At 39.4% G+C, this 17,423-nt stretch overlaps 1 protein-coding gene across 10 annotated transcripts in view; it reads right to left on the bottom strand.

The window, feature by feature from the left end:
* MTM1 (myotubularin 1) overlaps positions 1 to 17,423 on the bottom strand; it is a 103,570-nt gene that overhangs the window by 45,575 nt on the left and 40,572 nt on the right. For all 10 annotated transcript variants that reach the window (XM_036304725.1, XM_036304720.1, XM_036304719.1 and 7 more), the window contains 2 exons: positions 14,860 to 14,970; positions 10,413 to 10,514 (listed from right to left, as the gene is read on the bottom strand). In XM_036304725.1, the coding sequence (XP_036160618.1) occupies positions 10,413 to 10,514; positions 14,860 to 14,970 (213 nt within the window). The remainder of the gene's footprint in view (positions 1 to 10,412; positions 10,515 to 14,859; positions 14,971 to 17,423) is intronic.

Consider the following 17,423-nt stretch of genomic DNA (forward strand, 5'->3'; position numbering starts at 1 on the left):
GACTCAAGTGTCAGAAGCCACAGGGAGAGGTGTCTAGAAGCATGATGGTCTAGATACCCTGAGACTTCTGCTGAAAACATCTAAAAATGCTGGATAAAACAGAAACCTTTTTAAAAAAATGCACTAATGAGCTGGCTAGGGAGGAATAAATACTCAGAAGCCAAGCACTTACTACAAACAGGAATGTAGAGAGCAAGAGAAGCACATTGGCTTTTACCTTTCAAAAGAGTGGGAGGGCAAAAAGTGAGACAATGCGTTCCGAAGTGAGTGGCTGCTGAGGACTTGTAGGCAGGCAGTAAATGTCCTGCTTCTGAACTTGGATGGCAATGTAGGGGGCGGCGCAGCTGGGACCACTGTTCCAGGAGGTGGGGGAGTGGGGAGAAAAACCGAGCATGTCCAAAGGCTGTGAGGAAAGAGAGATGAAAAGAAGAGGGCCAAGTCTTGGAGGAGGCAGGAAGGGAAGAGATTTTGTAGTATGATTAGACCCTCAATTAGCCAAGATTACTGTTTATTCAAGAAAAAAATGTCCTGGCTATAAAGAAAATAGAGAACTAAGACAAACTTCACTCCCAAGGTTACATCTAGGCTAAAAATCATCTCTCTCTCTCTGTGTGTATGCAATGTTACTTTTTCAATTCCCACCTGAAAATTAAACTATTTACTTTTATCTATTAATTCTGTAATTGGCCTAGAAAGTAAGAACCCACTACATTTCAGTCTGATTTGAAATCTCCAAGCAATTTATAAAAATTTTTCCATTTCTGAACTAAAAAGTGAGGTCACAGGGAAAAGTACCCTGTGTTCTTTATTCTCTATTTGTGGGATCACTTATCTCTCATTCAAATGATCAAAAAAGATGCACTCCCCATAACACACTTTAGAAATTTTTATGTGATTATTTTTACAAGCAAGCACAAGTGGGGTAGATCATGAGAAGACACAAGATAGAAATGGTACAGTACGTAAGCCATACGACAGGGTTTGATGTGGTTTACCAACGCTAGGCCAAAAGAAATAAACAGCAAAGACTGTGAAAACCAAAGGCAGCAGTAATTACCACCTGCAAATGCAGACGGGCCTTAATCTCAAAATGTTGCTGTTTCGAAGATCTGCTATCAACCTCTGCATACACTCAAAAAGCACTATGCCACCAGTCATGGAAGGCTGCTAGTCTCCACAGAATAAACCTTGCAATCCAGTTGCTTCTCTCTAGAAATTAGAGCCAGAGAAGAGTCTTCTCTCCTGTGCCATATGCCAATTCTACTGCTCATACTAAGGTCAAATTTAAACATACACACACACACCAAAATACTTTGCAACTATCTAGTATATGACTGCTCATAGAATAACAACAAGTAGGAAATAGTGTGATGCTAAGAGCTTAATCTAAAATGGCACAGAAAAGTGGGAAGTGCAGAAACACAAACTCAATGAGCCGTGTTACCCTAAAAGCAGTAGGCCTGTGTAGGATCAAAGTGGACATTTAAAAAAATGAAAAACTTTCTGAAGGATTCTGTTTAAAACATACTAGAAGCCCAGTGCACGAAATTCGTGCACTTGGGGGGTCCCTCAGCCCAGCCTGCACCCTCTCACAGTCCAGGAATCTGAGGTCCGGTCAGGGGCAGAATGCAAGCCATTTTATGTGCTTATTTTTTCTACCCTCGGGAATGTCCCTTTTCTGGCTTAGGCCTATTCCCTAGGGAGCGGGCCTGAGCTATCAGTCAGACATCCTTAGCACTACCGTTGAGGCGGGAGAGGCTCCTGCCACCACTGCTGTGCTCACCAGCCGAGACTGCCTCAGGGCTTCTGGCTGAGCGGTGATCCCCTTTTGGGAGCACACTGACCACTAGGGGGCAACTTCTGTGTTGAGTCTTCCCCCTGGTGGTCAGTGTGCATCATAGCAACCAGTCTTTCCACTATTCAGTCAATTTGCATATTAGCCTTTTATTATATAGGATTACTGCTGCCCATGTTTCACATTTGTAGTTAAAATGTTTTCTGGATTTAATACTCTGAAATTTAAGACTTTCAACCAATCCTTTATCAAGGTACAGCCAATGATCCCATATAATAAAAGGCTAATATGCAAATCGACCAAACAGCAGAACGACTGGTTGCTATGATGCACACTGACCACCAGGAGGAAGACGCTCAATGCAGGAGCTGCCCCCTGGTGGTCAGTGCGTTCCCACAGGGGGAGCACCGCTTGGCCAGAAGCCGGGCTCATGGCTGGCAAGCGCAGCGGTAGTGGTGGGAGCCTCTCCTGCCTCCGCAGCAGCGCTAAGGATGTCCCATGGGGAGTGGGTGTAAGCCGTCAGTCGGACATCCCTGAGGGCTCCCAGACTGTGAGAGGGCACAGGCTGGGCTGAGGAACCCCCCAAGTGCACGAATTTTGTGCACTGGGCCTTTAGTTTATTAATAAAAATGCTTATCTTTAGCTATATAGTATCTTTCTTTTGAAGGGCTTGAAGTATCTTACGTATGATCATAATTACTTTATTAATATTCTTGGAAAAAAAGTGTGTTGGGGCCCTGGCCGATGTGGCTCAGTTGGTTGAGCATCATCCCGTGCATTGAAAGGTTGCTGGTCAAGGCACATGCCCAGGTTGCAGGCTTGATCGCTGGTTGGGGGCGTGCAGGAGGCAGCTGATCAATGTTTCACTCTCACATTGATGTTTCTCTCTCTAAAAATCACTTTCAAAAATATTTTTTTAAAAGTGTGTTGGGGTAATTATCTTTTATTCTTTGTACCCTCTGGGGAAATGGTGAGCTAATAACAGAACAGCTGACATTTACTGGACACTTACTGCATGCCAGGTACTGTTGTAAGCACTTTACATTTAATCCTCACAAAAACCCTATGGGGTTGAGACTGTTATTATCTCCATTACAGACGAGGACACTAAAGCACATAAGTATTATGTGACCTTCAACGTCACCAAGTAGGTAAGTGACTGAGCCAGATTCAGACACAGGCTGCTGGACTCCATGGCATGTGTTTGGAACCACACACCAAAAGGACTCTGCAGACAAGTCACCTCATTGGGCTTCTCTCATCAGTAGCTTCTGAGAGCTTGGCAGCCGGGTCTCAGGTTCTATTTCTTCTAGCCCTACACTTCCTTTATGTGAGTCTCTGTCCCATGAGTTCAGTCATAAATTCAAGCCCTGTACCTAAACAAAATTCAAGAAATTCCATGTGTGCCTATAGCTGTAAAGATTGATTTAAGTGACTTTATTAATGCCTAAATTAACTCAAAGTACATTTTATTCTACACATTCTACCATTAGCTAAAACTGCTTTTCAAAATTTCTAGAATATGATTAAGAGCACTTTACACCATGACCCAGACATATATATACACAGATAGCTGACAGAAACATTTCAAGAAACCGTATTTATCCATATTATGTATTATGCTCTTAGTATTTTCTCTTCTATTCCATTTAAAATGCTGGTTTCAATCTAGTAAATTAACTTCATAATTCAATAATAAGTTGGTATTAGCAGTTTTTTTTAAAAAAACTCATCCAATATTTATATTACCTTTGAGTAAAAAATGAGCAAACAATCCTATATAATAAAAGCCTAATATGCAAATAGTCCCCTTGGGCAGTCATTCGACCAGGAGCTCGACCGGGAGACTGGGAGTTCAACCACTTGCTATGATGTGCACTGACCACCAGGGGGCAGCAACCAATCTCCAGTGGCACCCTGGCGGAGGGCTGCGACCTCTCTCCAGCTACCTGGGGGTGGGGGTAATGGGGACAGAGGTGTGCTGAGAATGTGGGGTATCTGCCAAGCTTGCTCTCACTCTACCTGCTACCCTTCCCTGGGACACCAGGGCTCACACGCTGGGGAAGCCCCCCCCAACTCTACCCCCACCCCCACATTCAGATGCCGGGTGCCCGCAAGGAGTCCGCCTCTTCTAGGTGAGTCAGGCCGCAGGCGCTGGGACCGCAGGGGCCAGTCGGGCTCCCCATGGGTTCGCGCAGGAGCCGGTCTGTGAGGTCAGCCAGGAGAGAGCGTGCTGCCTGCCTGGCTTCCGTGCAGTGCCTCTGGTCGGCCCAGAGGCCCACATTGTGCCTCGGCCTGCAGCATCTGGCTGTGCTCATATCATCTACGCATGGGGACTCAGGCAGAGAAGGGTGCATGGGGGGGCCTGGGGCCCCAGGTGCTGCCCAGGGCCCAGAGGTCAGCTTGGATCTGCCCTTCCACACTGGACGCTTGCACTTCGATTGCTGGCCAGGCCTAAGGACCACACCCGTGCACTAATTTTGTGCACCGGGCCTCTAGTAAATCAATAATGGAGAAACTCTGGCATTGAACATACCACCCCAAAAATCAGACTTTTTTATTTTTCTGTAGCACTATCAGGCTCTGTTCCTACATGCCCAATTTCTGCTCCTACCATTAAAAGAAATTACCATAGTATCAGAAGCATTGCCACATTTCTTATCATGCAAATTTACCCAGAACTAGTATTGAGTTACAATGCATCTTAAAAAGCAAAGCCAAAATAAAACAAGAAAATGCATTCTTTAGCTGCAATAGAAAATGTTATCTAAACAATTTTCATGTCTTACTGGATTGACATAATACAAAAACAATCAAGTTAATGGTTTGGGGTCGATTCTGTGTGGCTAAGCTGCTCAAGTTTAATTAAAAGTTTAAATCCCAACATGAATACACTGAGTGGTGAAAATACTAATGGGGCAGGAGGCAAGAGAGAGCCAAAGGAGTGGTTTGAAAGAAAAAAGCCCACTCAGACACTACTCACCCCACGACTGGATTCGGAATCCACCTCTCTTGGCCTCCAGATACTATTGCATACATATAACAGCAAGTTTACTTCTGACTTCAAATGCCAATAAAAGTCACTGAGATAATCAGCTGATTGAACAGTTTCAATGATATCAACAAAGTGATATTTTTTCAAGCAGGGCCTTTTGTATTGTTCAATGCAATCGGGCTTAGATTACGCTTCCAGGAAATCCCTTTTTGGCAAACTCTCGCATTCCCCACGGTGGCAGTTTGGAAACTTTTCTTTCCCTCCTGTCTCAGAGGAACAATTGTCCCTTCTTTCCAAAACTGCCCTACAAACTGGGCTTAATTCCATCCCCCTCTGCATTCCCCAGGATACAGCTCAAGAAAGGATCCCTTCTCTCTCTTGCCTTAAAAAGATGTATCCACAAATATATCCATTCACCTCTCTCAGACTCTAAGGAAAACACCTTCCCTCAATCTGGCTGCTACCATTACTTTTTAGAAAAACATCTACTCTCTCTTTATTTTTATTTATTTTTAAAAAAATTTATTTTTATTTATTTCAGAGGAAGGCAGAGGGAGAGGGAGATAGAAACAAACATCAGTGATGAGAGAGCTGCCTCCTGCATGCATCGATCAGCTGCCTCCTGCATGCCCCACACTGGGGATCAAGCTCGCAACCCAGGCATGTGCCTTGACCAGGAATTGAACCGTGACGTGACCTCCTGGTTCATAAGTTGATGCTCAACCACTGAGCCATACCGGCCGGGCCATACTCTCTCTTTAAACCCCTACAAACTGTCTTCTGTCTCCTCCTCTCAGATCATTTTCCTGGAGTCAAAAAAAAGTTCAACACGTGTATGCTAGGCACTGTACTAGGCACTGGGGATACAAAGGAAGAAAGGTCTCAATCTCAAGCAGTTAAGGAATCCAGTCCCCAAAGAGCCTGTAATCATCAAATCTGAAGGACTCTTCCTGATCCTCTCCTCTCCTTGACCCTCCACAGCATCTCACACCCATGATCATCATCTTAAACTTCTATCTTTGACTCTCTGCAGCTTGTAGGAAGTGAAGGTCAGAAAGGAGCCAGCAAAGTGAATGAGAATGGTTAGAGAGATGAGAGAAGAACCTGCAGGGTGGGGTCTAGATCAGCGGTCACAAACCTTTTGGATCGCACGGACCACCAGTGGTCTGTGGACCACCGGTTGGCGACCACTGGTCTAGATAAAAGTGTTCAGATGCACACACACACACAAACACACACACACACAACCTGTTCTCTAGCATAGATGTCTTCAGACCACCAGTGTCCTGGTTCAGCATTATGGACCTCTTGCTTGGCCCTCTGACTTCCCTTCCTGGTTTCGGGAGCTCTCTTCTCCTATTTATTCTTCATGATGTTGTATTCAGTTCTAATATTTACCTGAAAACCTTCAGTGGTCTCTGCTACTTCCCAAAGCACAAACTCCTTACCTTACCAAGGATCTCCACTGGATGACTTCAGATCTCCCCCTCTTCCCCACACTCCAAACAAACATTACTGGCTACCCTCAAACACTTTGCAACACTTCTAGCTTTTCCTCTGCTACATCAAGAGTCAGGGGATTACTGTGCTTTAAATTCTACTTCTCCCACCATCCTCACCCACTGAAAGTGATAACCATCCTTCAAAGCCCAACCCAAATGCCTATCAATTCCATGCAGTCTTTTTCAATCTGGGTTGGATGTGCTGTCTTCATCCTGAGACTTCTCAATGGACTTCCTCTGCATTTCTCTTATAGCACCAAATGTACACTGTCCTATATTGAGGCCATACATGCTTGTCATATTACTTCTGTCACATCCCTGAATGGTACTAGGTGTCATTCATCCTGTAGTACATTCATCCTCACCTGACATCATTGCTCCCCAACACTACCGAAAACAGTACTTTGAAATGAACTTATTTGTGAAACAGTTACACATGTTGACTTGAATAGCAGGGTCTGATATTCCAAAAGCCATGTCAGTAGATGGTCTGTTTTTATCTGTACTTTTTATTATTTTGGTGTCTAGTCTAACTTTTTTAAAATGACTTTTAGTGGCTAGAACTGAGAAATTAATTTCCAAAAATTTTGAATGAGCAATTCAATTAACATTTTTCTCCAGTTTGTCACTTTATTAACTTCCTAAAGGAAGAAGTAGATTCCTAGAACAAATTTTAAAAAAGGCAAAGTATCAGGACTTGAGAAATCAAACTCTCTGTGAACCACTCCAATAACAGCAACATCCAGAAATCCATCCCATTTGTTTCCCTATAATGGATTTCCCCTTCATTTTCTATTAAACCCAAGATTAATAAAAAAATAATCATTATACAATTCCCATGCAGAAGACATCATGCTGAGATTAGAGAAATAAAAAAGGCTGATCCCTGCCTTGATAAGCTCACAGAATAGCAGGGAGGATGGGCAATTACTACATAATTATTATATAAGGCAAACTGAGATTACGTACTCTGATAGAAGAACCTGCCGAGTTTAACAAGTGAGAGGTGAGATTAACTTCCATCAGGTGAATGCACATGACTTGGAAAAAGGACCTGGGATTGAGCAAGATCGTGGATGGTGGGTTTTAAAGAGACAAGAGGATTGCAGGAGAAGAGGATAGAAAACCAAAGGCTCCAAGTCCAGAAAGTTCTATGTATATCAGAAGAGTATAGCATGGTCCCATGTGGTTGGAGTGTAGGTATAAGCCATGGGAAGTCACTGAGAAGTTTGTTTTGTGGAGAGTTGGACACAGAGTGACATGATCAAAACTGGCAGCATTACCTGGCTGGCGTGGCTCAGTGGTTGAGCATCAGGCTATGAACCAGGAGGCCATGGTTCGATTCCCGGTCAGGGCACATGCCCAGGTTGCAGGCTCGGTCCCCAGTGTGGGGCAGCCAATCAATGATTCTCTATCGATAATCACTGATGTTTCTATCTCTTTCACCCTCTCCCTTCCTCTCTGAAATCAATAATAAAAATATATTTCTTAAAAACTGGCAGCATTGTAGAAGATAAATTGAAAGTAGAACCTAAAAGAAGGAAAGCCCATTGGGAAGCATGACATAAATTAGGAAGCATAAGTAGAAATGGAAAAAAAAATTTGAGAGTTACTAATAAGTAGAACCTATAGGGATTTGGAACTGATGTGGGTATGAGAGGCAAGACAGAGGAAGAATAGAAAAGTTGACTTCAAGTTCTCGAACCTGAACAACTGAAAATCATCCAAACTGAGGCACATGTAGGATCAAAAGCAGGTATGGAAAACTGCAAAGAGCATAGGAAGGTGATGAGCTTGTGATCCTCATGGATTTCCAAATATGCTTGAGAGTTAGGCTTGTTAGATTCACTCAAGGCCAATGTCAGGGCTAGATTTAGAAATCACCCATACAGTATTGGCAGCTTAAGCTATGAGACACTAAATGAAACCATTAAGGCAAAGAAAGTAACATGAGAAGAGGGCTGACAGGGGATCACTGATGAGATTTTTACTTTTAAGGAAAAGACAGAAGCAGTGGGTACTGGGAAGGAGTAGTCAAGATGGTAGAGGAACACAGAAACCAAGACTTACAAGAGGGTGGTCAAAATGGTTGAATGCCTGCGGGAGAGAAAACAGAATTAAGGCTGAAGTGTGGCACTAGATTTGGCCAGTAAAAGGCCATGAGTTCCAAGAAGGTACCTGCAATAAAGCTGGATACTGGAATGGGTTGGAGGAATGAATGAACTGGAAATAAAGACAGACTATTCTTTCCAGAAGACTAAACTGAAGTGAGAGATGGGACAGTAGTTTAGGAAAAGCTGGCCCAATACTTGACATCTGAAGGGGAGTAAACCCTAAAAGAAGTAGAAGATGTCAGAAAAAGGGGGTGAATAATAGAGCAAGATCTTATAGGTGGGCTGGGTTCTCAATTTCTTCAAACTTATGTGAGCCATTCTTTAAATTTCTTATAATTTAGGGCCAGATATGTAAAACCCAGAACACTTTCCCTAACTGAATTTTCATGGATTAGACTTACATTCTCACCTTCATAATAAATTCAAAGATGTGGTCCCATAATATTTTTTATTCTAATAGTTAAAAATACTTAATATTGAAAAATCTTTTAAATCACATATTTAAAAATATAAATAAAAACTGAGAAAAGGTTGAAAATGTATACAACTCTATGATATCACTGCATTTGTTTTAAGCATTACATTTGAATCTATAATCAAAACATGACTCATGATGAGTACTTCATATCCTTCTAGATATCTACAGTCTTTGTATAATTGTCCTTTTTATCAACCATGAATTTCCTTTGACTGAAACAACTGTTGATGAAATCTGGGAAGAGAGAAGCCTTTTTCTCACTAGAAAAAAATCTGAGACATTTATTGTAAATAAATTAATTAACTATAAGCCATAGGAAGAAGAGCTACATTACAAAGTAGCTTTTCTATTTAATGATCTCTTTCATTACATTCAGTCTAGCTGACAACATATTGATCACATATATATGTGTGTAAGTATGTGTGTATCTGCATATTTCATTTTTTAAGAATTATTTCCTTGTTTACCCCTTAGAAGGTGTTTGCCTCCAAGTTTGTTATGCACCAAGCAGAAGAGGAGAGAGGTAAGAATATGCAAGCAAAGAATGACAAAAAAAGAAAAGAAACGGCAAGATCAAGGCAGAATACAAGGATTGTTTTAAGGGCAAGATGCATAGGAAGCTTTATTTCAGGCATGTGGCAAAATAAAGTTAGATTATTCAATTTAGTGAATAGAAAGGTATACACATCCTGAAATTAATGATCAAACCATATTTTAAGGATAGCTTCTATCCTTAGTTCTAGGTATACATATCCTGAATCTTGTTATAGACAAAGTCATAGATTATAAGTAAATACGCACATAAGTCTGTCATGCCAAATATACACTAAATGCTATCAAATGACATTTAAAGTGCCACTCCTTAAAAAAAGTCTGTACTGAACTATTGTCTGTGTCCATGGGGTATGCATATTGTTCTTTAGCTAATCACCTTCTTTATCCAGTCATCCCCATAGGGGGACAACTGCAATTATGTCAACTTTACATTTTTTTAGTTAAAAAAAAAGAGCTGCCTTATTCAGCAACTGCCTGCAGTACCTGTACAATGTATCTGAATTTTAGAAGTGGGTTTGCTTAAATGACATTTAGTCTCAGAGGACTTGTTCCCATTTATAACTGGTGCCACCAAAGCCTGACATGCATCCATTCTTAGCTCCCAAGTTGAAGAAAAAGACCTTTGGGACGTGACTTCACAGTGTGGCACATCACATGGCCATCATGGCCCACTTCACAGCTTCATGCCTGTTACAGAAGGCTGGCCAAGACTCAGAGCATGCTCGAGGGTAGGAGAGCATAAACTGCTCCAGGTCAAGCTCCCAGGCTCACTGGGAGTTCTAATCCACCTGCAGGCCCACAATGCAGTCACCTGGGGTGAACCATCTAGCACAGGCCATCTCCCTCTGGGAATGGTTCAATCATGTTTAAGAAATACCCTCACATACACATCACACAGGGAAGTGCAGCACAGACAGTATATGAAAGAGGAGACACCAAAGAACCTTTCGATGCTGAGAACCCTAGAATTTACCAGACTATGGGACAGAGGAAAGGCGTGTCTTGTGAGGATCTCAAACATATCTCTTCTGCTGTGGCCTTCTTGTTTCAATGCAAACCTCAGGTTTCTCATGTCCTAAGGGGCAAGAAATTTGACATATCAGAGTTCAAATAAAGCCATATTTGTTAGTTAAAAATCTTGTATTCAACTAAGGAGTAGAAGATTCACTTACCAAAAAGGGTAATTTATCTAGATTACAAAGAAAATTACTTTGCTTTGTATGCTATTTTGAAATATCTAGTTTAATAACCCCAGAAAATATTCCCATTGTAATCATGAATGTAAAATCAAAGCAGCTAGTGCTAAAGTGAAGACAGAGCTAAAATTCGTTTTATAAAAAAACACATCAAACCTTGCCTTGCATATCATCTACTGTGTCTGTCTACTTTAACTGGTTTCTGAGATATTTTTAATTATAAAACTGTATTTTATTCATAGAACTTTTCAAATGTATACCTGCTATCAAATATAATCTCAAAATTGTCAAACATGTCATTAAAATACAGAAACTCTTTCCCTCACTCTTTATGTTTTTAAAGTCTTATTTTTAAAAATTAGGAAATGATTGGCATTTTAAACTCTCATACAAGTAATGTGATGCATTTTTACTATAAAATTTTACTTTTATAGAGTTCTATATAACCAAAGAGTTCTATATTGCTCCATATTAGGAGTGACTATACTTCCAGGAACTAAAAATTAATGATCAAACCATATTTTAAGGATAGCTTCTATTACATATCTCTTTAATAAGCAGGAAAACCTTTAAACCAAATTTAAACAGAATAAGCTCCCATAAATATCAATTTATATTATACATCAAAATAACATTCTATCTTATTTTTAAAGCTGCATTTTTTAGGTTGTCTCTTAAATCAATCATGGCACTAAGAATATTCTATTGTATATTGCATGCACTTTCAACCAGAAACAGGCACTATGCTGGACCCTGGGGATACAGATACGCATGAGTGAGACAGATCTAGTCTCTGCCATTTTGGATGTCACCAGTTTCATATTTTTCAAAGTGTTTTTAATTTATTATCTCAAGAGCACTTTTAAAGCTTCATAAGTCTTCAATGTGAAGGACCAGAAAAGGCTTTACCATATATAATCTAAAATATGAAAGACAGCAAAAGAAGTATAAAGAACCAGATTCTAAGACCTCTAATGAATGACCCACAACAGATCATTCTGTATACAGATAGCATCTACTGGGCCTTTCCAGCTCCAGGAATCTGTGCTTTTGTTTTTAAAAACATGTAATTGAATAAAATCCAAAAGCTGATTCACAACATATTCCAAGAAAAGTGCAATATTAGTTGTTGGCTCATGATGCCAAACACTAGTCAAGCAGAAGAAAAAAAAAACCTAATTTCAATAAGATGATATGCTTTTAAAGAGTATGCCATGAAATACAAGTATATCATAAGAAGTCTCAGGGCTCAAAGAGCTGTGAGGAACTTTCTTCCTAACAACCTTGGATCAGATGATAACTGGACAGCATCATTCTCTTAACCACTCAGTGAGAAATTAGACCATTTCTGGATAAATATTTATTCTGATGTATCAGTGATTCCAGCAACTACTTTCAATGTGCCAAGGCAAAAGTGATTCAAGCGACTTATTATTGCCATCTGATGCAGATGTAATTAAAGGACAGGAAGAATTACTACCTCATCTTGCCAACAAGAAAACTGAAGTGGAAAAGGCAAATGACTAACAGAAGGCAGATCACCACATTAGTAAGAGAAATATGGGCATATACTGTTAAGTTCCAGTTGGTCTCCTTTAGAGTCTGCCTCATTACGGAAGCACACCTGGGAAAGAGCCTTGTGGCATAAGAATCTAGTAGTCTGACCCTCAGCCTCTTTAACAACTGGGTCACATGGGGATGCAATAAGCCTCGCTATAATAAATGAGTCGAAGTAAACACATCTTTGTTGTAACAACACTGAAGGGCTGATCTATTGAGGTGTCATTTCTAGAATGTATTTCTAAGGAAATAACACCATCACTGCTGACTTCAAAATAGCACATTGTCATTAAACTGAGTAAATGGGAATGAGTGTGCAAGAAGACAGAAGGCTTTTTGGTGATATGGTTTGGCTTTTTTTTTTTTAAGGCTCCAATTTGTTAGCAGGGGCTATACAACCTGGAGAGCGGTCATAATTCACATATTCAGAGCTATCTTTGCTTCTGTTGCTAAACACCATCCATTGGGACATATATTTACCATGTGAAAGCTGCTACATGCAAACAGAAATCCCCATGTTGAGAGCTGGTAAAACCAAATATGTAGGGGTTATGACTACTTGCTTCGGTAGAGAAACAGTTGTATGATGGTTACTGACTACAGATGTCAGCTGGCCTATGAGAGGCAGGAGGGTGAATTTTTATCCCACTGCTGCAGATCCCCTTTTATAACTTCAGGTCTTACTGCGAAAATGGAACTTGAGTCTTGTGGCATTGGTGTTTCCAGGGAGATAACTGAGTTAAAAGGTTGTGCTATAACATTGTTCTTGGCCATTATCTTTGAGCTTAACTCTAATTCCAAGAAATATAGTGTATGCCCCCCAAAATGTGTACATACTACTTTAACAGCTGATAACTCATTTAATAAATTGATTAATAAACACTGGCTTTATAATCACTCAAAGTATATATAAATACATATATATACACATACATTATATATACATATCCCTGTATATATGTAACACTTGAGAATTATGCCTGGTGAAGTGTTCCCAGCCTTTTGTTCTTACAATAAACAAAGGGTAAGAATGTGCTTTCTCTTATTAATTTTGGGTGATTAATAGTCAATATAAGTTTTTCCTATTGATAAGGCAACAAATAGGATTTGTTAAAAACTCTATTAGAATAAAAGTCATTTCAAAATCATCAAAATAGCAATCCCATTTTCCCTTGAATACTATAATATAACACTCTACTCCTATGGACCCTTTTATGCAAAATACAAAAATTTTCCTTAAAAGTAAATCCCCATATCTCTAGGCCTCAAAGGGTATGTAGCTGGGATCACAGGTAAGGCATTAAGGGAGCTTGGATTAAAACAAAAAAGACAAGGTGGGGAGTGATGAAGAATTTTAGTTCAAGTATAAAAATGCCATAATCCTTTGTTTCTGATAGCCTGTACTAGTCTTCATATTTTATAAATCAGAGACAAAAAACTCTATTGTGTTCATAATCCAAACCAAACTATGGGAGATTGGTTTTAAGGAGCCAGAGTGAATGAGACTAGGAAAAGGAGACTTAGGTTTTCATTCTGGCTCTTCCACCAGCTCCTTAGACAACCCTAGGTAAGTAATTCCACTTAGCAGAGGCCTCATTTCCCCATCCATAAAATAAAGGACTTGGACTGCCCAGGAGTCACTAAACTTCGGCCCAGGTGAGTCTTTGTATGGTCTTCAAGCTAAGAATGCTTTTCATATTTTAAAAGGGTTAAAAAACAAAACACAGAGGTGTACATATGACGGAGATGCTATTGGCCCACAAAGCCTAAAAGTAGGATTTGGGGTAGAACCCAAAGATCAACATTTTTAAAGTGGTTTTTCAGGTTACCCTGATGCATATCTAGGTGTAAGATCCACTGGGGCAGATGATCTCCAAAGCCTTCTAGCTCTTTCTAGGATTGGGCATTCTTCTACAAAGTGTGGTCTTCTGATAATACCTTGAAACAAGTTTCTTGCCAAGAGTTTATTTTGTTCTTTGCAAAGTGATTATCTCACTATATTTGGATCCCAACTTTGCCATTTGCTGGGTAATCTTAGCTAAGTTACAAAACTCTTCTTATCCTTAGGCTCCCCATCTATAAAATGGGGACACCACTATCCATCTCAGAGGTTTGCCCTAAGGATTGAGTGCAAACCACCTAGCATGAGTTTGGAGAGACATGGATGCTCAATAGATGATTACTAATATAACTGATTAAATTTTATTATCATTAAATCTTGGCCACTAACCATGCCAAAACAAAGTGTTAGGCTACTACCTTTCAAAACTATTTATGAAAAAGTTAGAGCGGTTATTAGATGTAAGAACATATCCTGTTAAGAGAGAGCAAAATCTCTTGTATTTCTCCTTCCTTTCACAGTGTGAAGGTATGTAGCTGGTAGCACATAACATGAAGGGACACTAGGAACAGACCTGGACAAAACTAAAAAGTGTGAAATTTTACTTATAAAGTTTCTTCCTACTCAGTCAAGCTAACAAAATGACCAGTTCAAGTCCTCACACTTTGTGGCAACAGCAGGTCACTTTTATAGGACTATTTCCTCAGTTGGTTTTGGAAAGGAAGAACAAAGGTCTCTGATTTTTTTTTAACCCACATTAACTTTTACTTATCATTCAACATCAATGTGCCTTTTTTCACATAAGAAAGTACTGAATCTCTTACTTTACAAGTAATATCTAGACCATAGGAATTTTCTCCTCTACTTGTGGCGCCTCCCATTTTTTCAATTCTTGAGATCACTCCCAAAGGAACATCAAGTATTAGAGCAGAATCCTGTAACGGACAAAAAGATAAAAGTCAATATTTCTGTCAGTATAATTAAAACATCAAAAACAAATTTAAAACAACCACATGGTCTCAGGGCATTTTAACCTTTGCCCTTTTACCATTTTTTTAAATAAATAAAAGTATGATATAGACTACACATGAAAGAGCAAGAATTAAAATAATCAGTTACACAACCAAAATGCATCCCCCAAATGTGCCATTCTGCATTGCCTCCACAATGAAGATTAAAGTCCTAGGTATACAATTCAAGCTCATGATGCTGCTTCCAGCCTGTCTTTGCAGGCTTCTATCCCATGACATTCTGTGCACCAACTAAGTGAACACCTTTACTGTTCTTCATATATTTCATCTACAATCAGGCCTATGTACTTTGTGCATGGTGTTCCCTTTGCCTGGGATGATCTATCTTTCCCAACTACCAAAATTCTTCCGGTGGCTTCAATCTAGGCTCAGCATGCATCACCTCTCAGGAAGTCTTACTTTCTAATTAGATCACATAGTATTGACCACTTCCTCCTCTGAAGTTCTACAACATTTGATTTAGACTGCTGTTACACCACTTGCTTCACTCTATCTTGTTAGCATAAACTTCAATGTCTGTTTTCCCTCACTAGAAAACAAACACCTAGAAGTCGTGCCTATCTTAGGCATGAGTGCATTTCCCAAAGCGGAAGGACCTGAATGTATAGCAATGCTCCTCCATCATTTCTTATCCAATGCTGGCTGCAAAGGTTCCATAAGACTGCTGGCATGATGAAATCATGTTAGCGAAGTCATTCTACAATCCTTGCAATAAGATAACAGCAGCTGCCATATATAGAATTCCTCGTCTGTGCCAGGTACTACAACAGGGGCTTGACATGCATCATCTCATTTTATCCTCACAACCATTCTGGATGTAGGTGAAGTATTCCTGTTCCTGAATGTGCAATCAAGGCTTTAAAAACCTTCAGTAACTTGCTTAGAAAATTTCAACCCTTGGGAAAGGGTTGAGATTCAAGATGAGGTCTCAGAATACCCATCAAAGGAGCCATAAAAATGGTCCTACACTTTGACTCCACAACTGCACTTCTAAGAACTTATATTACAGCTATGGCACACCAAAGGAAAAGCTGTATGCATAAAGATGCTCAAGGGAGCCAGAGGTGAACATCAGGGTCTAGAAAATTACATTTAGTCAACTCAATTGAATTAGCATGCAGCTACTAAAATAATTATGTACATGGAAAAAATAAGTTTAAATAGAAAAAAGCATACAAAATACACTGTGACTACAACAATGTAAAATACACATTCATATGCACAAAGATGGGAAGGGTTACACAATTTTTTAAATCCAATATTTTCTTTAATGCTGTATTAGATGACTTTGATAATAAAAAAATTTAAAGGTGTTTATTAAATTTTTGTTTTTTAAAAGATGTTTTTTTCAGGGGTACAAATAAAAATTAAGTTTTTTTTCTCTTACTTTAAATCATTCTCCTTAAAACACAAAATAAAAATTAAGCATTTCTTCATAAAATATAATGTAGTTCATGAGTATTCCAGAAATTCAAAAAGAGTAAGACTGTGGTGCATCCATGCTATGGAATGCTACTTAGCTACAAATATGAATGTACTATGGATACATGCAACACCTGGAAGAATCTTAAGGGCATCGTGCTGAGTGAATAAAGCCAATCTCTAAAGGTCATATGCTATATAATTCCATTTATAACATTCTTGAGATGACAAAATTGTAGAGACAGAGAGGAGAGAAGTGGTTGTTAGGGGTTGAGGGGAAGTAGAGTGTGGCTATAAAGGGGTAGAATGAGGGAGTTGGTTTATATCTTGACTGTTGATGATAATTACATAAATTTATAACTGGCATTATATGTGACAGAATTGAATGCAAAAATATACAAAAAATGAGGGCATGAAAAACCTGATGTAACTATATTGTGAAAATCAATTTCCTGGTTTCAATAAAGCAGTACAGTTATTGCAGAAGTTGGGTGATGTGTACACAAGACTTCTCTGCACTATTTTTCAAAGTTCTTGAAAGTTCATAATTATGCCAAAATAATAAGTTTAAAAAGTATAAGAATATGGTTATTATGATGTAGAGAAAAGAGCACAAGCTATTAAGTTGGACATAAAATGTTCAAATCTGAGTTTTGACATTTATTAGCTGGATGATTTTAACAAGTTACTGTATCTCTCAGCCACATTTACCTGTAGAGATTATTACTAGTAGAGATAATGGCCATAAATTATCTGGCATAGTGCCTGTCATATGGTAGCTACAAAACAATGGAAGTCATTACTATAGCAAAGAATCCCTTATTATTTGAAAGACATAGCTGTGCTATGCAACTAGAGTGGCTCAGTATGCTCTGGCATGTAGCTATAGGTCTTTCTGTTTGTACCTATAAGGAGGCATTTTTTTTTTTAGCTGT

The sequence above is a fragment of the Myotis myotis genome, unplaced genomic scaffold, assembly GCF_014108235.1.
Source record: "Myotis myotis isolate mMyoMyo1 unplaced genomic scaffold, mMyoMyo1.p scaffold_m19_p_4, whole genome shotgun sequence".
NCBI lineage: Eukaryota > Metazoa > Chordata > Mammalia > Chiroptera > Vespertilionidae > Myotis > Myotis myotis.